At 37.5% G+C, this 22,946-nt stretch overlaps 1 protein-coding gene across 1 annotated transcript in view; it reads right to left on the bottom strand.

Moving 5' to 3' along the window:
- Window positions 1–22,946, bottom strand: part of MID1 (midline 1) — a 172,459-nt gene that overhangs the window by 65,807 nt on the left and 83,706 nt on the right. The window contains exon 3 of the mRNA XM_008068365.2: window positions 2,299–2,394. Coding sequence (XP_008066556.1) covers window positions 2,299–2,394 — 96 coding nt within the window. The remainder of the gene's footprint in view (window positions 1–2,298; window positions 2,395–22,946) is intronic.

The following is a 22,946-nucleotide window of genomic DNA, read 5'->3' as shown; positions in this document are numbered from 1 at the left end:
GCTGAGGAATGTCTCATTGACAAACACCATTGTGTTGCATAAATAAGCTGGCATCCCAATACCTAGAGTATTTTGAAAACCAGTAGTTGTGAAATCTATGGGATCTGGTTCAAGTGCTGACTCCTGCATAAAGTTTCAGACAAATTGTACTCACTTTTATTTCTTTCTCTTTTAATCCCCTCTTCCCATACCATACTCCATCTAATCTAAGACATCAGTAACTATTTCATACATATTTTGAGTGCCAGTAGTATAAAAAAAATCCTGCCCATTAAACTGTGTCTCATCATTAATTTTAAGTTGCAGTTCAATTTCAGAGCTTTTAGTCTGAAAAAAATGTGGATCTTAGAATCAAATGCAATATTCTACTAGCTCAGCACTTGATTGGCTACTCTACTCTTTTTTAATTGTGTATTCAACACATTCTAATCATTGTTATTATGTTTTACTACATTGCGCATGTACTGCCAAGTTATAGGCACACGGGAGGCCATAAAGTTATAATTACTGCTTAGATGATAAAAGGACTTAAAGAAACTGCTGTTGCAAAAATGGAGTTACTGTCAAAACTGTAAAATGCATACTCAAGATAATTTGCTTCTTCAACTTTAGATATTTTGGGGAGCTGAGCTTGCAAGCGTGGAAACAGTGTTCAAATGGGCTATTTGGAGAGTCATCATGGATATTTGTTAAAAACGAATTCCCTAAGTCTGTACTGTGTGAAAACTACTGCACTAGAGTCCATGAGACACAAAGATGAATTTGATCTGACTCCCATCATCAAAGACTCCACATTTTAGTTTGAAAAATGAAACAGGTACATAAAAGAGTGATAAAAGCTATAAGAAGATTATTGATAACATGTTATGTGATTCAGAGAAAGGAGAGATGACTGGCCCGGGGAACCAGAGAAACACCCATAATTGAATCGCCCCTTGACTTGGGACTTGGAGGATAGACAGGAGGGATTACCTGGGGTGGATGGGCCTACCAGGCAGAAGGAACTGCTTGGTAAAAGACCAGAAGGCTTAAAATACAGTGAATGACAATTGCTTAGTTTCAGGACATGAGGGTGGGGTAGTGGGAAAGACAGGTTGGGAGAAGAGGGAAGGGAAGAAGATTTTGAAAATCACACTAAGGATTGGTGTCTATTTGTTCCTTATACAGTATAGAGTCATTGCGGGTTCTGCTATTGTTGCAACTGTGGTTGATTTCATGGAAACACACCTGACAATTAAGATGCTTTTAATATAGACCTGTAGCAAGTGGAACTGTGTTCCCCGAACTGATATGTTCAAGTCCTAACCCCTGGGACCTTATTTGAAAATAGAGTTCTTTGCAGATGTAATCAAATTAAAATGAGGTTAGGCTGGGGTAAGGTGGGCTCCTCCTGAGTCTAAAATAAAATAATTTTTTTTAAAAGAAGGAAATTTGGACACAAACATAGAGACACAGAGGGAGAATGCTACGTGACTACAGAGGCAGAGGTCAGAGTACTCCAGCCACAAGCCAAGGAACTGTAAGGATTGCCTGCAGACCCCAGAAGGTGGGAAGAGGCAAGGAAGGATCTCCCGCCACCGCCTAGAGTCTTCAGGGGATGGACATGCTCTGACAAAACCTTCATTTAGGACTTTGGACCCCCAGAACCAAGAAAGAATAAATCTCTCTTGTTTTATGCCATCTAAATTTGTGGTAATTTGTTATGGCAGCCCTGGTAAACTAACACAACTCCTTTTAAATAGTACTTTGTTTGACTGCTTGTAAGGGTGATTAAAATCTAAGACATCAGGAATGCTATGTAATGCTGGATGGGGAGAGCTATAATGTGAGGGGAGGCAGCCCTGGATGGGAGAGGTCCTCTGAGGTTCTAGTTTCTTCCAATTTCATCCCACTTTTACTTTAGCTTCCACAAAAGATTTAATTTTAAGAAAGACTCTCTTTTTTTTTTTTGGAGTGCAGTGGCACGCTCCCGGCCATCGCAGTCTCAACCTTCTAGGCTCCGGCGATCCTTCCGCCTCAGCCTTCCAAGTAGCTGGAACTACAGGCATGCGCTACCACGCCTGACTAATTTTTTGATTTATTGTAGAGATGAGGTCTCACCAAGTTGCCCAGGTGGGTCTTGAACCCATGGGCTCAGGCAATCCACTCACCTCAGCTTTCCAAAGCACGGGATTACAGACTGAGCCACCAAGCCCAGCTAAGATTCTCATTTTAAAATTATAAAGTATGAGGATATAAAAACCCAATCTAGTAGTTTTCATATGAAAACATACCACACAGAGATACAGAGCTACTCACCTCAACATGTTGACAAGTTTGGATGAGTTTAGCCAAAAGGGTCTCCAGTTCCGTATTCCTCTTAATAAGGTTGGTGAGGTTACTCTCTAAGTTTTGCTGTTCAAAAAAAAAAAAAAAAAGAAGAATGTTATTCTGCATACTTTTATACTTTGGTATACACAAAGTTACTCATACTAAGGAAAAACTGTATGCTTTTCAGAAACCTCAAGTATCTACAAATTTAAACTAAACTTTCAAAAGTTCCATTTAAAAGAACCTTTTAGAAATGTTCAAAATTCATCATTTTTGTTTGTACTTCCTGCACTAACTCAGGGATACTTAACTGAATAATTAGTTATAGGTTACTTCTAGGCCATGAACTAGGGAGAAAGGAGGTAATTGGATTTCTATTTCCTAATCTGAGTCAGAAATGGCAAAAATACAAGAAATATATTCCCACACCAAATCAACTGTCATAGAATTTTTAGAATTTACCCTTTAATGGGCAGGCTGAAGTTAATCTCTTGGAGGAAGATTTGAATTGTTTAGCTATTGTTGACAATATGGTCACTTGTAGGCATTTATAAGAAGTCCTCGTGACATACACATTTACTTAGTTGTAGTACATTTGGCTCTCTGTATTCATTGGGTTCCACATCTGTGGAGTCAACGAACCGCAGACTGAGACAAATGGATGGTTGTATCTATATTGAACATGTACAGACTTTTCTCATGTCATTATTCCTTCAACAATACATATTACGAGTATTTACAGAGCATCTACATTGTATTAGGTATTACACGTAATCTAGAGATTATTTAAATTATGTAAGAGAATATGCATAGATTATACACAAATACTACCACTTAAAAAAAAATCAAGGATTTGAACCTCCATAGATTTTGGTATCTATGGGAGGTCCTGAAATTAATCCCCCATAGATACCAAGAAACAACTGTATATTTTATTGTTCATGCTTCTTTGTTTACCAATACCAGATCAAATTTCCTTGAACACTATGTTTACCATATCACTATCCTGCTTAAGGTGTTAAGAATTATTTCTTATTTCTTTACAGCATTAAATTTAAAGTTTCCTGGAATGACTATTTAATCCTGTTTTCAACAACAATAACTCTCTGTTCTGGGTAAGACTCTCTAAGACTTCTCCATTCCTTCTCATTCCACATGCTCTTCATTTATACAATTCATTTATTTACTTATGCATCCACACTACAAGCACTAATTAAGCTTTTACTATATGCTAGACTCTGAGAGAGATACTGGGGAAGCAAAAATAAAAATATCTACTCCTTGGCCACAAGGAGATGGTTGTACAACTGGCAGAGAGATGCTGTAAATGAGGGAAGGGAGAGTTGATGTCTGCCAGTAGAAGGTTGCTAAGAGGATCAAGTCTTTCAGCTGAAGTGGGAAGGATGGACAGGGATTTTTTGGTGAATAAGAGTGGGAATTTCTTGGGAAGGTGGAATGGAGGTGGAGGTGAACATGTAGAAGAGTCATACATGGGCAGGGAATACAACAATGTGATCAGGGAGGTGTGAGAGGGCAAAGTATTAGAGATACTCTGTTTTAACATATGGGGTGGTTGGGCATGGTGGCTCACACTTATAATCCCAGCACTTTGGGAGGCTGAGGTGAGAGGATTGCTCCGTGGGTTCAAGACCAGCCTAGGCAACTTGGCGAGACCTCATCTCTACAATAAATCAAAAAATTAGCCAGACATGGTGGCGCATGCCTGTAGTTCCAGCTACTTGGAAGGCTGAAGCAGAAGGATCACCTGAGCCCAGCAGGTCGAGGCTGCGGTGGCCGGGAGTGTGCCATTGCCCTCCAGTCTGGGTGACAGAGTGAGACTCCAACTCAAAAAAAAAAAAAAAAAAACAAGCAACAAAAAACCTATGTGGTGATCCCCCAAAAGACTAAAATTATTTTTTTGGAGGATGGGCCCCTTGTAGTACAGGCTTCCCTCACTAGGTAAGTGTTCTAGAAATTCATCAGCATCAGTGTACTAGCTAGCATTGTTGGGAGAGATTGCATTTAGTCTTCAGTGAATTTTTTTTTCAAGATTCTTTCAATGTATTTGCCTGTTTCATGATAGGTGACTTATGAGTTCACCTGCCCACACAGTTTTTGACCAAAAAAAAGCATGATCCCCATGCCCCACCTTCCCTATTCATCCAATCTCGCCCTGAGTGAGTTTTTTTCCCTAGATGAAAAAAAGTCCTCAGATGGAACCATTTGGCCAACAGGTGAAATAAAAAATGGCAGAAGCACTAAAAGGCATCAAAATGGACGAGTTCAAAGACTGTTTTGCGCAGTGGAAGAAGCACCTTGATAGGTGTATTGCATCAAATGAGAATACTTTTAAGGTGACAAAAGTTCAAACATGTAAGAATAAATACAATTGTTCATAAACAAATTTTGGGTTTTTTGGGTCTCCCTTGTATAGATAGAACCACAAATATGGTGAGGATCTGGAACAACAGGAAATTTCATGGAAAAGAAAACAGATCTCAGATTTGTAATGCCATCTGAGAAAGATTTAGAAAGAGTATGAGGAATTTTGAAAATTAACAAGTTCCTAAAGGTGGTAATATTTTATTATGCTGTGAAATTTATTTATGATCGTTTTAACTCAATCTGCTTTCCTAAACTTTTTTCATTGAAAAGTATATCAGAAAAAGAATCACTTTTACCTAATGCATAAAATGTATATGTCAAAAGCAGAACTCTCTGGTGATTTTCAAAACAAGTTAAGTTTGTTAATCTGCTGTTTATCTTATTGTCTATTTTTAAAAATTCTCATTCACTGCATGTTCATTGTCAGTAAGTTCATCTCTCCCTTTTCTTGTTAAATTTCTTTTGTTTCTATTCCAGAGACCCAATACTCCCCTCTATAATTTCCAGAGAACCAAACTTGATTATTAAGGTTTTTTGATAAAATGCAATTCCAAAGTTCCTTATGTTGCTTAATGTTTCTCAAGGATCTAATTTTATCTTGTGTCTTGTAATTTTCGTCTGACAGCTCATCTGATGCAAACTTTGTTTCTCATGCTGTGATTTGGGGATTGGCATAGCCCAGCCAGGTGGGGTGCATATTCTGAGGTTAGGGTTTGAAGTTCTTTCCCCAAAGAGAACGCTCCCACAAGATGCTGTGTGCAATGGAGATATGGATTCTGGTTTGGCTCAGTGCCTCCACTTCCTTTCATGAGAGGTATATGTCTGTCTTCAATTCCAGAGAAGGTGTGAGGTACCTTTTGAGCCCATTGTGCACATGGGAGGTCTTGGCCTCCAGGTGTATGGAGCTCCTGCCACATGAAGTATACACTCCCCCATGTGTCCCTTGAAGTTCCCACTGTCCCAACTCATCTCCAGTTCTTGGGAGCAGCCCAGCTCAGTATCCCCTCACCTCTCTGCACTTTCTTTCATTTCTAGTCCTCAGACACTTTCCACATATGTTTAAGCTTGGTTATGTATTCTTTAAAATGCATTTACAAATATTTTATCTGTAATTCTCATATGTTCAGAATCCAGAGGAAGGTTTTGTGCATATCTCATGTGGATTAGAAAACCAACAAGAAATCTTCCATTTGTTTTTGGAATACTCAGAACATCTCAAATATGACATTAAACAAGAAAAGTAACAGTTTTTCACTTAAAAAATGGGATACAGCAAGAGGCTGGAGAGTTGGAGAATGAACTAGACAGAGTGAATTATGTACAACTGAATGATCTTGTGTTTGCATCAAAGAAAAACTTGCTTTTAACAACAACAACAACGGCCAAAAGTTTTTCTACTATTTGGATGAAATGAACTGCAACTGCTAATCACTTTACAGTCAGAGACTAGAGGATAATTTTGAGGCATTCCTTTATTCAGTGTCCTTGATTTAGATATGACTACCATAAGGTATATTTGTCAGCTTCTTTTGGTGTGTTAATACTAGGGAATCCTTTTACTTTTCTTTTTGGCTGACCCTTCACAGCAGGAAATTTCTAGGGAAATACATCATCTAACTGTTTACAGTTCAATTGTCATAAGTATGACTTTTCTAAAGCTAGTCAGCAAAAGAGGGCCAAATAAATGCAATCCAACACATTTTGATTTTACAAACATCTGCTTGCTTCCCCCTCCCTTTATTAAGTATACATCGTGCATAAAATCTGTTTTTAATCAACTAATACATAGACTAAAGCCTGTGGTTTAAACACATTGACCTACCCAGATCCTTGGGGGTTATTCAAATTTAAATAGTACAAGTGTTACTGAAGTCCGCAAAGAATTACTGAGTCAGTTGGAAGTATAATAGAGGGAAATTAAGCTGGGAGAGAGACTTGTTTCCAAGTAGTACCAAAGGGGCTGACAACACTTTTGAAGAGAACCTGGGTAATGGGAAGGTAACAAAATCCAGTCTTCAGCGAGCCATTTGTCCATAAGCTTCTATTACAGGGAATTCTCTGAAGGTTTTCTGGAATTTAACTCTATCACTAACATCCTGTGTGGTGGTCAGCCAGGTTTTATAACCTCTGGATTTTGATTGTGCTTTGTGCAAAAGAGAGATAATATTTTTCAGCATAAAAGTTTTGGTACTAAGTAGATACAAGTAGATATCTAAACAATTCTACAGAGTACAAAAAATTGTTTTAGTTTCCTGTTCTCACCTTGAAAACTTCTATTTACTTCTCCTTATTCAAGCTGAGTTTTCAAGAAATCCAAGGAGTCAGGCATGAGTAACCACATATGCAGAACGAGAAGACTGGGGCTACCATCCCAACTAGACTCTTTTGGACAAATTGCTGGAAGGGTTGTGGGCTCATTTTTCTCATCCATAATGTGTGGATGATGATCAATCTACCTATCTATACTATTGTTAAAATCAAATGAGAAAATGAACACCTATACCAGAGAACTACACAAATGTTTGTTGAAATCATGAATTACAGGATAGAACATTTAGTTAGGACTGGGTACCAGACACTAGAGGGATCCAACCTTGTGCCTCTGGCAGACACTGTTCTCCAGCTTGCTGATGGCTTTTTCTGACAAGCATCTGTGTCTTTCTGCCCCAGGACTTTACCTGGCCCAAGGGAGAGCAAACTGGTAGTGCTGTGGAGACTAAGGGGAGCCTAATGCCTCTAGAAGCAACCCTAGGTGGATGATAGGCCTCCTGGGTGGGGCCACTCTGAGCTGCATTCTATAAAATCTTCCACAAGGCTCCATTGGGAGGGAGCGCATGGGTCCACAGCAACAGTCTGCTCATTAACATACCCTCTTTCCTCTTCCTTCCCTTCCCTCTTTGCATCCCCTCTCCCTTCCAGGTGCTTCCTGGACCACTTCCCATTCCAAATTCTCAGTCCAAGTCTGCTTCTGGGAGAACTCACACAAGAGCATTTCCATAGACATCCTAATCCATTCTTTTTGAGTATTCTTCCCTATGAGGAATAGCCAAATTATAAGAGATTTTGTTGCTTTAGAAAGATATTTACAAATACAAGAGATCGTTTCCTTTCTTCCCCCATCTCCTCTCTTTCTGACTTTTTTTTCTAGAGGTCACATATCCTCCAAATTTTGTACTCTAGACCAGCACTATCAATAGAAACTTAATGTGAGCCACAAATGTGAGTCACAATTTGTTGTTATTTTTTTGAGAGTAAAGTCTTGCTCTGACACTCAGGCACAATCAAGGCTCACCACAACCTCAAACTCCCAGGCTCAACGTTCCTCCTACCTCAGTCTCCCAAGTAGGTAGGACTACAGGCATGCACCACTACACCTGGCTAATTTTTGTATTTTTTATAGAGACCAAGTCTTGCTATGTTGCCCAGGCTGGTCTTGAACTCCTGGCCTCAAGCAATCTTCCCTCCTTGGCCTCCCAAAGTACTGGGATTACAGGCATGAGCCACCGTACCCAGCCATGAGTCACATTTTAAATTCTCTAGTAGTCTCATTAAAAAAGTCAAAACAAGTAAAATTAATTTTAATAATATTGGCATTTCAACATGCAATCAATATTTGAAAATAGGTGAAATATTTTCTATTTTTTTCTTTTTTACTAAGTCTTTGGAATCTGAGATTACAACATATCTTAACTCAAGTCAGCCATGTTTCAAACACTCAGCAGCTATATGTGGCTGGCAGCTACCTTAGTGGTCAGTACAACACTAAAGTCTAGAACAGGGGTCGGCAAACACTTGCTGTAAAAGGTAGTAGTAAATATTTTAGGCTTTATTAGCCATATACGCTACTTGTCACAATTCTGTTGCTGTTTAAGCATGAAAGCAGCCACAGACAATATGTAAATAAATGGGCAGGGTTGTGTTTAATAAAACTTTATTTACAAAAGCAGGTAGTGGCCAGTGCAGTGGCTCTCAACTGTAATCTCAGTACTTTGAGAGGCTAAGGCAGGAGGATCGCTTGAAGCCAGCAGTTTGAGACCATCCTAGGCAAAATAGTAAGACTCTGTCTCTATATTAAATACCAATAGTTAATAAAAATAACAAATTCAAAAAAAGTATGTGGTGAGTGAGTTTTGGCCCATAACTGTTGTTTGCCAACCCCTGGTGTAGAAGGTTTAAAAGTGATGATGCTTTCTGAGCCACTGGGTATACACCTGCTCCTCTTAAACAGTAACATTTGTCTCCCCCAATTTTTTTTTTTGAGTCAGAGCCTCACTCTGTCACCCAGGTTGGAGTGCATGACTCACCGCAGCCTTGACCTCCTGGGCTCAGACGATCCTTCCGCTTCAGCCTTCTGAGTAGCTGAGACTACGGGCTCACCATAATGCCCCACAGATTTTTTTTTTTTATTTTGTGTAGAAATGAGGTCATACTACGTTGCCCAGGCAGGTCTCAAACTCCTGGGCTCAAGCAATCTTTTCCCTAGGCCTCCCAAAGTGCTGGGAATACAGGTGTGAGCCACCGTGCCTGGCCCAAACTTCTTGTGTAAATCTGAAATAGATGCCACTCCATGCGACTCCAGGAAGATTTGTTTCCATGACAGATGCTAAGAGGACTTTTACTTGTGGTTGGAAAGCTTAACTTCACAGAACTCACAAGAATCTGAGGAAAATTAAGCAACATTTTGACCCATAGATATTTCAATGTAAAGAGCATAATAGTTAAGCACACAGAACCTGGTGCCAGTCTGTCTGTGTTCAAATCCTTGCTCTTAGACATAAAATAAGTTCTTAACCTCTGTGCCTCAGTTTCCTTGTGGAGCTGTCAAGATGATTAGAGGAGAAGATATAAATGAGAACTTGGAAGAACACCTGGCTTGTGGTGTATTCTATCAGTGCTTGTTAAATGAAATAAAGAACTTGTTTGTCAAATGTGAAGGTTAGACTGATACAAAGACTTATTATTATTTTTTTATTTTATAATTGTGGTATACAAGTGAGGCTTTGCTACAAAAGTAGGCTGCATGTAGGTGAAGTTTGAGTTTCTAGCTGGCCCTCTCTCTCCTTGCTAGTATACCAGGTACCCTTTGTGTTGCTATGTGCCTTCCCCGCTTAATTTGTAGCACAATACAATCAAATGAAGAGCATGCCCATACAGTTCATAAACTGTTTAAACCACAACCAAATTAAAAGCATGCCTACACATTTCATCAATGATTTATCCTATAGATGTTCAATTTAGTAGCACACAGCTATAAGACTGTTTCCTCCCAAGATTATATTTTCCACAAACACTGAATTCAATTTGCTCAAATTTCTCACGATGTTATGATTATTGTCAGAATTCCCATCTAGGCTGCAAGTTCCCTATTTTAGATTTTATATGTATTTCTGAAAGTTGCATAAGGTCCTAAATCTCAATGAATGCTGATGCTACTATTGGACGTCATCTCATGTGTGAAGCCCTCCTCATCTCCTAGCCTGAATGGGTAATTACTTTTCCTTTAGTGCCCAGTATCACTCATACTGCCACTTCCCTTACTTCTCCCACTCCCATACTGTGTTCCTGTCATCTTGAGCAACTGTTTTGTGGATTCACATGTGTGCCTAAACCTGGGCAAAGGTACGCACTCTTCCCTTTGCCTGGAATTCATTTGCATAGCAGAAAATAATTCTACTACCAAAAAGAGAGCATAACAAAACCACAGCATGTCTTGAGTACTTGTTGTATACCCATTGTTGTTTAGTCCCTTCCTACTGTACACTTAAAATATTCATGGTGGGAACAATTCACATGGACAACTGAATATTCGTTGGGCAACCCTTCTGAAATCTAATGTAGTACTAATTAGTTAATCAGTAGTTAACAACTGCTATACATTGTTGAAACGTCTTCTACCTATTAGGGCTTTTCTCATTGGTAGAGTTAAGTCTGATCTCAACAAGAGGGCCTTGACAGTTTAGAAGCATTCTTAAGGAATGTTATATAATTGCATCCAGACCACAATATTTCTGGGAAGGCAAATATGACATTGCCGAACACATTTTAAAACACAGATTTATATAGATAGAGAGATAGTGTAGCAATTATCATTGACATGTGTATTTCAAATTTTATCAAAACCTAAAGTCAAGTTGCAGCCAACCTTAATTCATGACCTCTTCCCAAGGTGATTTCTTCACAGTGCTCTTATTCAGTGATGGAAAAAGATGTGCTAACAGTCTTTGTGGAGAAGAATAAGTCTGTAGTAAGTGTGCTACTACTTGATGAAATTTAATACTACCCTTCCACCACCACCTCCAAAGAAGAGGAAAACAAATAATTTGAGATGGTTCTTTAAAAGGTAATGATACAAAACAAAGTGCATGACCTGCCTAAGGTTGTACAGATAAAAACAAACAAAAAAAGGTAACGATACAAATGGGCAGATTTAATTTCTTAATATTAAGCCAAAGATTGGGCACAAGCCAAAGTTGTGAAAGCAAAGTTGCAAAACATGTGTTACTAAAGAATGAGACTTCCCTACCTACTTCTTGCAAAAAAAAGTGATTCGCTTTTCTCATAATTTTTTTTTGATGCTTACTTTTCGAATGCATTTTCATGGAGGCATAGTCAACCTCCTTCATGTTATGTAGTGTTTAGTGAGGCTTATTGAGTTGATAATTTAACAATCCATGGTGGGACAACTGATTTTACACCAATCTCCGTATGAGCCTTAGGCATGGATATGTACACCAGCAGAGAATAGTAAATCCGACTTAACAGATGAGCTTTGTACTTCTACATACAATGATACCCAATCAAATACCAAGGTAAGCAGACAAATGCCCCTAATTTTAGCCTTTGGAGACTTGTACCTAAGAGTCAGATTGCAGGGAATTAATGACTTGTCATTGAGCACTACTATTAAAATGTATGTCTGAAACAGGAGATTTCAGTAATTCCTTTTGGGTTTGCCCAGACCTTAAAGAATGCTTGCTCTTATTCCGAAGTCAATACTTCAGAATGTCTTTAAAGTATAATATTAGGTCTGGATACCTTTCAAGGCAAACACAGATCTGGCTTGTTTCATTCCATAATATTCAGAGCGACATTCAGCAACTGTGTTTGGAGCCCTGACACCCAACACCATCACTCCAGTGTGATCAGGATATGGACACGTCGAGTGCCATAACTCGTATATTTTCTTCTAAGAAACTTTAATCACAATCCTTAATATGAAAACATACCCATATTAACACATGCCACCTGCATAAAAGCATAAATTCTTTATATGTAACTAAACTCTTAAGATGTTTTAATTACGTTGCTGGAGTCTGAGGCTCTCTTCAGGTTCGACTCAAGACAGACCACAAATACATGTAATTTATGTTGGTTTAATTTTTTAATGCCTGTTTTTCATTGGTTATAATAGTTACCATTTCCAAGTGCCCTGGCAAGGGAACTTCAAAAACCTAATAAAACACAATCTGCATACAGATTTAAGTCTAGTATTCCATGGACTGCAATTTAAGTCATTTTGATATATGATACCATATTTACCTTGTCAGGTTTTATTTGAAATTTCTATATTAACACCATAGAATCTGCTCCATATATTTATAAATTCCATCATTAGGAGTTCAATGTTTATTTTTCTAACGTGGTAGTCAATAATATACAGAGGACAATTTTTAAATAGTGTTTATGGGCTACAACAGTTTTCATTTTAATGGAAGTAAATAGATATCTTAGTATAGTTATATTCATTTCATTACAATTTTAACAGATTCAATGATGACTAGTAATTTCCATATAAGAGATGTGAATGGCCTTTTTTGTTCACTCCTCCTCCCCCAGTCCTCTTTCTGCCTATAATAAGAGAGGTGATCAACTAAACAAGAAATACATTTGTCAGTTTTGAGAATTGATATAGAATGAAACTGTCCTACAAGGAACCTTTAAAAATCTCTAATTTCAAAATAATGATCTCACAAAATATACAAAATTTATGCCTGGAGATAAATGTTTCCAAGAATATATCCATAACTTTCATCAGTAGAACATAGAGAAAGTGTTTTGTAAGATTACAACATAGGTTTAAGAGCCATGGACAGTCCATGTGGGCAGCTCTCCTGTTGCCCTCTCTGCCCATTGCCTCTGTTCAGCTTCTGAATCCTTCTCAACACAATACTCTGGGCTGCCACAGCATATTAAGAGAGGCAATCTACTTGTCAGTTAAGAACTACATGGTGAAGGAAATATTGAAAAATATGAGAATATTGTTAAACAGACTAATAGTAGTTAATTATTTTTGCTTGAGTGAAACTTTCAAATTGGGAATATATTTAATCTACTAAACCAGAGGTTGGCAAACTATGGCTCATACGCCAAATCCTACCCATAGCCTATTTTTATATGGCTTGCCAGCTGACTAGTTTTTCCATTTTAAATGATTTTTAAATAAAAGGAAGAATAAAATTTTGTGACACATAAAAAGTATATGAAATTTGAATTTTTTTTTTGATTTGGAGTCTTACTCTGTCACCCAGGTTGGAGTGCAGTGGCACGCTCATGGCCACCAAAGCCTTGACCTGCTGGCCTCAGGAGATCCTTCCAAGCAGCTGGAACTACAGGCATGCGCCACCATACCCGGTTAATTTTTAAAAATTTATTGTAGAGATGAGGTCTCGCTGAGTTGTCCTGTCTGGTCTTGAACCCATAGGCTCAGGCAATCTTCTCACCTCAGCCTCCTAAAGTGCTGGGATTATAGGTGTGAATCACCGCACCCAGCTAAATTTGAATTTTTGTGTCCATAAAGTTTTCTTGGAATACAGACACTCCCATTCTTTTATGTACTGTCTATTGCTGCTTCTGCACTATGATAGCAGAGTTGAGTACTTGCACCAATGAAGACTAAAATATCTGGTCATTTACAGAAAATTGTTCCCCTTATTTAAAAAAAACATTTTTTATCTTCTTAATAATCCAAATACTTTAAATTAATTTATATATAGCATTTTTATGTTGCTCCAACTCATTAAAAATTTCCAACATAATTCAATTCACTTAACATTTTCAATACTAACCTACTATAGGAGCCCAGGAGTATGGTTCAGATTTCAATCCTGCAAGTACTCAAAATCTAGACTCTTTTTGTTAGCCACCAAATAATTTTTAACTTGTAACAGAATAAAACATTTTACATTATGGATAAAATACAATGACTAAATACATTTCTGTTTTATTTTAGTATTTTGTTCAGAGAAGAAGCTTCAAACTGAGGAAGAGTACAAAATGACAATCTAAAATTGGATTAAGGTTGCTTTAGCAAGAACATGGTCAAGAGTGAGCAAGGACAGCACAGCACAAGGATTAGTCAGTTCCTCCCATTCTGTGAATAAATATGTAGAGGTTTTCTTGAACACTGGATATAGAATAACTCATTGATTACTGTCTCCATCAACTCTATTTTCCTTGGTCTCATTTTTCTTAGTCATAACACACATCTTGTGGGGGTTAGGTTACAGCACTGGATAATTCGTGTCTACAAAATCCTCTGATATTGATGAATGTCATACATGTTGTTTGTATATGTCCCTTCAAGCCTTACTTCCTCCATCACTCAGGAATTGAATAATTTTGATCTTATCCCCTTTCTTCTGTTTTAAGTAGATGATGACATTGCCAGATACTCATTAATGAACATGTTCTGGCCTTCCTATTTCAACAGGGTTTTAACTGATACCATCAAGCATTTTTACCAGACCTGAATGTCAAATTAGTCTCATAGTGGATGCTTAGCCTTGGAGGGATGAAATGTTTGTTTCTCAGATACTGTGGGGAGATGAAATCTTCCTCTAAACCAGTTCCTCACATTCTGCAGGTACTTCATGACAATTGAACAGAATAGATTAAATATGTCTCAAGCTAAAATAGTTGAAAATCTTTGATCTAATAATTCTGCATAGGTAGGTATGATTTGTTTTGTTTCCATTCAGTTTTTATCTTGACAAATTTTTAGGTTTTAGAGAAAAATACCTTTTCAGGACCATGCTGAAAATGATTATTAAAATTCAATACATGTCAACTTTGTTCTGTATTTGTGGCATTCCCAGGAAAGGCTCATAGTGTTCACAATATCCATATCCCCACATGGGTGGTACAAAAAAAGCATTTAAGGCCAAGGAGGTTATACTCTTTGGCTCAAAAAACAGATTCAAATTCCATTCCAGCCAAAGTGGGTCGGGTCTATTAAGAATTTACAAAAATCAATGTTATGTAAGAGAATTCCCCATTTGGGACATCCTACAGAATCAAAGAAGAACATGAAAGCATGCCATTGTTTTTCAGCCCTGAGTAACCTTCAAAGACAGACTTTTGCCGGGTTTTAGGAAGTTTGAATCTCAAATTCCTTAAATTCATTGTATCCTCTGTCCCTGACTTCATCACCTTTACTCAGTCATTTCCTCAGTCTTTAGTAGGACTGGCACTGCCTTTGTCTACTCAAGATGATTATGATGGAGTTGAAATTAAAGAAATGTGGACATTATGGAAGGAAGAAAGATAAGAAGTATCCGCTAAATAAGTGGTCCCCATCCTGGCCTGCACACTGCAATTACCTGAGAACCTGTAAAAATACAATGCTTGGTCAATATTCCATTTCTAACCAGAGAGTCTGAGTCACTTAGTCTGGGTTGAGGTCCAGCGAGCAGGATTTTAAAAAACTTCCCAGGAAATTTTAATGTGCAGCCGAGATCAAGAACCATTGCTTAAAAATGGAAAAACAGGTTCCATGACAAAGTGAACAAAAATTAGCCGGGCTCGGTGGCTCAACCTGTAATCCCGCGCCTTTGGGAGGCTGAGGTGAGTGGATTGCCTGAGCCCACGGGTTCGAGACCCGCCTGGGCAGTGAGACCTCATCTCTACAATAAATCAAAAAGTCAGCTGGGCGTGGTAGCGCACGCCTATAATTCTGGCTACTGGGAAGCCTGAGGTGGAAGAATCGCCGGAGCCCAGTAGGTCGAGGCTGCGGTGGCCGGGAGCGGCCACTGCACCCCAGTCTGGGTGACAGGGTGAGACGCCAACTCAAAAAAAAAAAAAGTAATAATGTATTCAATTACTAGTTTTACACTTTGGGTTTATTCAGAATAAAGGTAATATATTTGTAATGCAGCATATATATCAAGTATGGTGATAAAATTATATATAGATAGATGTGTATAGAAGTATGAATTTATCCTGGGAAATCTCAGGAACTTTACTAAAACAGTGCTTAGCAAGGAAACACTGATTGTTGCTGTTAAGAAACTTCAAGGACTTCTTTTTACTTGAAAATATAGGGGAGTGCTTTGTTAAATCACTCAACTATTTCTTATACCTAAAAAGAACTCTTGAAAGGTCATCTTGATTTATACTTTATAAAAGTGCTTGCATCATACAGATTTGGTCTGTTGATCATAACGGTAGCTATTTCATCAGAAATGTGACAGAAGTATACTACAGATGTTTATAATTCAACAATATTTTTATATGTTAAATCAAAGATTTAGGGAATAAAAATTAAACTCTGATGACAAAAGAGTAGACTTGCTGCTCTACTCAAATACTTTCAAAGGCAAACTCAGGCAACACCAATGCCTGAAGCTTAGAAAACTTTGTGTAGTCTACAAGGTAAAATGCAAATATTTACAGTGACGGAAACCAAAATGATAAAATAGTATACTCTCTCTTTGATTGATGGCCACCTGCCTGAACAAACAGATTTTTTGGGGAGCTAATTATTTAACTTGTAGTGTTTCATGAAAAATTATTAAGGCATTTCCCCAATAGCATTTGCTTATGTATACATGACGAAAGACAACTTAAGGGTCATTGTATTTCAGAAATGACTTGGTTCTCACTTCCCTGGACTATAATTTAGTTTGCATATACAATATGCTGCCAAAGAGGAAGTTAAATAATAAATGTTGCTTAAAAATTAAAAAAAAAACCCAAGCCATTTGCTTTTAACTCAGTGGGAGAAAACTGTCCAATATTCAAAGAATTGAGAGGAGACTTGCCAATTCTAACAATTACAAACTGCAAAGTCTCATTCTTTCTGCAGTGTCTTAGCATTGAGGTGCCTGTAATACCAGTGCTTTGGGAGGCTGAGATAGGAGGAACTCTTGAGGCCAGGTGTTTGAGACCTGCCTGGACAGCATAGCAATACTTGGTCTCTATAGAACAATACAAAAAATTAGCCGGCCATGGTGGGATGCACCTGTAGTCCCAGTTACTCAGGAGGCAGAGGAAGGAGGATTGCTTGACCCAGGAATTTGAGGCTGCAGTGAGCTGTGGTAGTGCGACTGCACTCCAGTCTGGATAACAGAGACTCTGTCTCTAAGAAAAATAAAATGAATAAATTTCCATGTTATTGAAAGGGGAAAAGGGTGGCCAGCCAGCAAAAGACCTAAACTCATCTTTTTATGATGAACAAATAATGCCCTCCTACTTTCACTGGTTGGAGTCAGTGTACCTCTTCAGAACTTGGCTTGACACAAGTACATAAGGTTTAAAGGAAACATGTTACACTTTACTCTTAGGACTTTTGAGTGTGACTTTTATCATTTGGTTTCCAAATATCTGTGACTTTGGTTCATCACTGAGATAGGACATGCAGAGGGGAGGCAGAGAGTCATATGACATCAGAGACAGCTTGATAATTAAATGGTGATAGTAAATCCTAGAGAGGACTTTTGGCCTTCCACAATTGTTATCTTTCTCCAATGTGCTATTTTCATTTGAATAAAATGTCACTTATATCAGCAATAAATTTTCAAATCGAATGCATTTACTATAATAAAAGGCAGACTTTAGCACTGCACAATTTTGACAGCAAGTGAGTTTTCCACCAGAATGTGTTCTTTTTATCTCTAAACAATTATGATAAAACAGTGGCTTCATGTATACATATTCCCTCAGCAATGGCATTCTCTTACAGTTTTAACTCCCTTCTCTGTCCTGATAATATTCAGATTTTGATCTCAGCTCTCAGCTCTGACCTAACTTTGGTCTCTTATTCCCAGCTCTATACCAATGTTCAGCTTCCATGTTCCCTTGTTATTTTAAACTCAACTTTCTTAACTACATCATCTGTGCCTTTGAAATTGTGGCCCACTTTCTTATCTTTACAAAGGATATTACCATGCTCCAGATTAAAATCCCAACATAATCTTAGACTTTGATCTCTTCTTGATGCTTTCTATCTAATCAATCTTTGAAGTTTTTTTTTTTTTTTGAAGGTTTGTTTTTTAAAAGACCCCTTAACTTCATCCTTCACTTTTCTTCCCAAGGTTACCACTAGTCATCTTTCATGAATTGCTAGTTTTCATTCCTCTAATTTTTGTCCAGCCAATAGGATTCACACATGGCCACCAAAGTAATCTTCCCATTAAGCTTGTAACATTCTCAAAATTCCAAAATTTGTCGGTTTTAAAAGGATCAAGGTCAAACCCCTGAGTTGGTGTGCAAAGTCCTTAAAATCATAGTAGATTTAGAATTTCCCCAGTAGAAGTCAGCTATAATTACCACTGCCCTGCAAAATAAACATTCAACTTCAGTGAAACTGGATTCCTTATTGGCCAATAACTGCTGTGTCCACTGGTCCTTCTGAGTTCACAGTTGGGTCTTTCCACCAACCTAGAATACTTTTTGTTCTCCCACAGTATCTGAGCATCTAGCAGAGGGATAGCCATGCAAATACAGGCACCGATAAATGTTTGTTTGATGAGAGTACATGAATAATATTAACATAAATAAAGATTTCCTGACTATAACAGAAGTCATATACAGATAAATCTTAATTTCACTTCAAAATTAGATAGAATTAAATCATATGATTTTGAAGACATCAATACATATTTGAGACATCAAGTCACAGTTCACTGTATTATAAAAACACTTTGATTAAATTAGTTTCAGAAATTGCTTTCCAGCCAAGGAGCTATCTACTACACAATGGACCATGCAATAAATCTTAAGCTATATGTGCTGACATGTATAAGATGATTTATTGAATTGTGAAATGAAGAATTGTGAAGCATTACTAAGAAATACATACTCTCTTCCAATGCAACATTATTTTACTTAACAAAAGCAATTTAGGAGGAAACGACAATAGTAAGGTAATAGCAAACACTTCCCAAGCATCTCTAATTCTACATATTAAAAATAATCCAAGAATGAAATCATTAGATTGTGCTGCTGGCTCTGGATCTGACAGATGAATAAATAATAATCTATCTCCCTATAATAGAGCTCATCTCTGTTAATAATCAGACAATTGACATTACCTGTGACCTCTAGTATTGTTTCAACCTCATGTTAGCCGTGGAATTTTTAATCTAATTTTTCTTTGCAATGTTGTTCTATTTTACATAATGATGACTAAAGAAATTGAGCCTTCCACTATAAATTGAGATTCTTAAAATAAAGCTGTTTCTGAACTTAAAACAAAAATAAAACCAAACAAAAAAAGAACTGGGTCACATATTTAACTATTTCTTCGTGATCAAACTTGATTATAATGGTTTCCTGAGTTTTACCATTTAACTAGTTTCCTGAGAATTAACACTAACCACAGCTATTGTTTCCTCAATAACCAAGTGGTCAAACATTTTAAAATGGAAAGCCAATGTATCAGCAGGCACAGTGGCTCACACCTGTAATCCCAGTGCTTTGGGAATTAGAGTTTGGGAGGCCAGGAGTTCAAGACCAGGCTGGGCAACATAGTGAGACACTATCTCCACAAAAAATTAAAAAATTTAGCCAGGTGTAGTGGCATGTGCCTGTAATTCCAGCTACTCAGGAGGCTGAGGCAGGAGGATTGCTTGAGCTCAGGAGTTAGAGGCTGTAGTGAACTATGACTGCACCGCTGCAATCCAGCTTGGATGACAGAATGAGACCGGTCTCTAAAAAATAAAATTAAATTAAAACATCACATTTGTTTAGCAACAACAAAAATATGGCACCTTTGGTGCTCAGGATTCAAAGGTGATCCTACTGATAGCCCTTGAGATTGGAGAAAAGCTGAAAGATAGTAAGTAGGTGGGTTTCTGGCTTTAAGTGGAATCCAGATTAGTTTGCATGAATCTGAATGACCATTCAGTTCCTGAGACTTTTCGGAACAATTAAGGGTGCAGCAACACCAGGAAGTTGCCCTACTAGTCTTCTGTTTTATAGATAACTGGGGATTGGGTCTCTGTTCACCAGCATGGTACAAATACTTCATTAGGTGGGAAGCAAAGCTCAGATAGAGGCAGACCCCTGGATATTGCCTCTAGACCTTTAGAGAGCAGACCCCAGGGCCTTTGCAGTGTTTCAAAATCTGGGAAATGCCCAGCTTCTTTACAGCACCAACTACTTATGACACAAATTTAAAGAGTTCTGCCTGTGACTTTAGTCTGTTTTCTGAGTTGTTAGTATTCCACACAAATAATCCTAACAGTTACCCCAAAATACCCTGAGGTTCACAGAAAGATGTTCACAACCAAACTAGCTGTTTATAGTGTCTAATTATAGTGTCTGATGATACATTACTTCAAAGTATGTGGGTCAGTCTGTTTTTGATCATCTGAGACCCAATATTCCATCCGTGAAGTCACAGATCATGAACTATTATTCCAACATAGATAGTTCCATCTAAGTTGAACATTAAATGAATGAGTTGTCAGTGCTCTCTAGCAACACACACTGAGACTTCCCTGCCCCTTCTTAGAGTTAAATAATTTAAGGCAGAAAAGATTTGTGAATTCCCTTAAAAGGACAGTATCCTTAGGATAGGACCCATCCTTCTCTTATTTCCCCACTGGCTTCAAAATACCACGCTTGCTGCATAATAGAGTCTCAGCAAGTATTTGCTTAAAAAAATGGGTTGGTGGGTGTAGGAAGGCTCCTATAGAGTTTGGGAAAACAATTTGGTACTTTAGTTCCAAATCTTGAGAATGAATGTAGAGAGTGCACAATATTCTCAGATTACAGAGCTATGCTAGTATTGCCTAAGAGTTCAAAGTTTTTCCAGTTCTCTTAAATGGGCACTTCTGATTCTCTTGAGATCTTTCAGAAGGGGTCCAATTACATACTGACATTCTGTGGAAGGCACCAAATGCAATAGGCCTATGTGTCTTCTTCTCTGCCCCAAACCTGCAACTCTCTCTTGTACATGAGCTGAAAAGAAAGGCTTCATTCCCAGAGATACATCTTCTACTCTTTGACTGGAAAGATGCCGTAACATGTTAGCACATTGTTTTTGGATTACAGACAAACAAAACACTGACTTTGGGTGCTAGTAATAGGTTTTCTCCCCAGTAATTCACAGCTGGGTATTACAACTTCTCAATATCTGAAATCACTAACTTTAAAACCCATATTTGAAGAAAATACTTTTCAATGTACTCTGAGGCAAGCTATTGTGTGACGTTTCTTTTGATAACCAATTTCATATATCAAGACTGAAAAACACCAAGTTTAAGCTGTTGAGTGACAAGCATTTTCTTTCCTTTAGTTCTAAAGTACAGCAGCGTTTTAAAATGAGGACTCTAAAAGCATTTTAAAATTCTTTGTATTTTGTAGTACAGCTATTTCCTAAACACATAAACCTGGAATTGTAGTTTAGTGTCCATTTCAAACAGCTTTCTAAAAATGCAAACGGAACTTGCAAAAATGAGTTCAAATCACAAAATACAAAAATCCTTGGTGTGAATTTTCTAAGCACACGTAAAATTAAAAGACAGGCAGAGTGAGTGGGAGGGCAGGGGCTTCCAGAGAGAAGTACTTTACTCCAAATACTTTGGGGACCTCTGTTGCTTGCTATCTCCACTGGATTTTCCAGGACTATGGTTCATTTATTTCTAGGCAGCCATTTTACCAAACATAAGAGTCAAATCAATCAGAGAAGCTTTATTCCCATTAATGGCACCTAGTGCGGACAGTGCCATTGATGTTACAAATTCCATTCTTATGGCATGGAATGGAATTTATAACATCAATGGCAATCTAAAATGGTTAATAAACCTGGATCATATCAACTAAATCCTTCATAGAATTTTAACCTAAATTAAACATTCCCAATGTACAGATGGAAGGTATGTTAAAAAATAACAAAGCAACCCTCAACTCTATACATCACAACTATTAATGTGTTTTGCAGAATTTTAATGGCTGGGATGAATCCAAATTGACCATGTGTACACTGTCTTTGGCAATCATATGGTTTTCCAAAACAATTATAAAAATAAAAGAAACATCTGCTCATTGCTACTAGTGTATACAATGTCTCCATAGGGTACTTTGTGCTGACTGTTGGAATAAATGTTCTGGACCTTTAAAAAAATGTTATAGCTCATTACTTACTGAGGTCTGCAAGTTGTAAGAAATGGGAGAGTTATGATGAGGACTGGAGTAGGGAACTTAAGACCTAATTAATGCAATTAATTAGGTAATTAACATCAGAAATAGTATCTTAACCAAAAGGTGAAGAATAAATGAATGAACTTGAGCTTTTATTACTCTAAATACATTTTTAAGGTTATTACACAGGTTTATAATAAAATGCAAAAAATTTTAAATGACCATAGATTAAATATACTAGCAAGATTTACTGGGTAGCTACTTACTAATGACTCAGACATCTTTATGCTAATCTTAGTGTTCTCCCATCTGAACATTGAGTAGGATCAAGAAATGGTAGTGGAAGTGCATTGGAGCATATATCGGCATTAGGGTGGGAGGAGTAAGTGAAATACTCTACTCCATTTTACTCCAAACTCAAAATATTTCAAAGATATGCTAAACAGGTCACATTATAAAACACCATCTTAACTATATTTAAATTTACTTTTATTTTGGATTTTAAAATTTCTAATGTAGTTCATTAAGTGGACGTCTTAACTACCATGTACCAAACACATAATAACTCTTCCCCATATGACACATTCCTTGACATATAAGTATTTACAATAATATCCACATAACAGAGTCAGCATGCTTCTAATCCAATTTGAGGTGTGTTAGGTATTTGTCAGCTTTGAGACACCAACTACTGGCCATTGGTTAAATCTCAACATTTTTGACAATATTTAATTTTGGAAAAACAATTTTCATAGTCATGCAAAGTCAGCACTGGGAATGTACTTAGGTTCTCTTATTATATAATGCCTTATCATTCTCCATAAGTTACTCTTGGGTTTATCTGATTACGAAACACTTGGTCATTCTCCTAATCCAGCTAGGAAGAT

The sequence above is a fragment of the Carlito syrichta genome, unplaced genomic scaffold (genome assembly GCF_000164805.1).
Source record: "Carlito syrichta isolate Samal-C Ts95f unplaced genomic scaffold, Tarsius_syrichta-2.0.1 Scaffold310547, whole genome shotgun sequence".
Classification (NCBI taxonomy): domain Eukaryota; kingdom Metazoa; phylum Chordata; class Mammalia; order Primates; family Tarsiidae; genus Carlito; species Carlito syrichta.
Note: the sequence above shows the minus strand (reverse complement) of the source record. Positions and strands in the feature narration are given on the sequence as shown.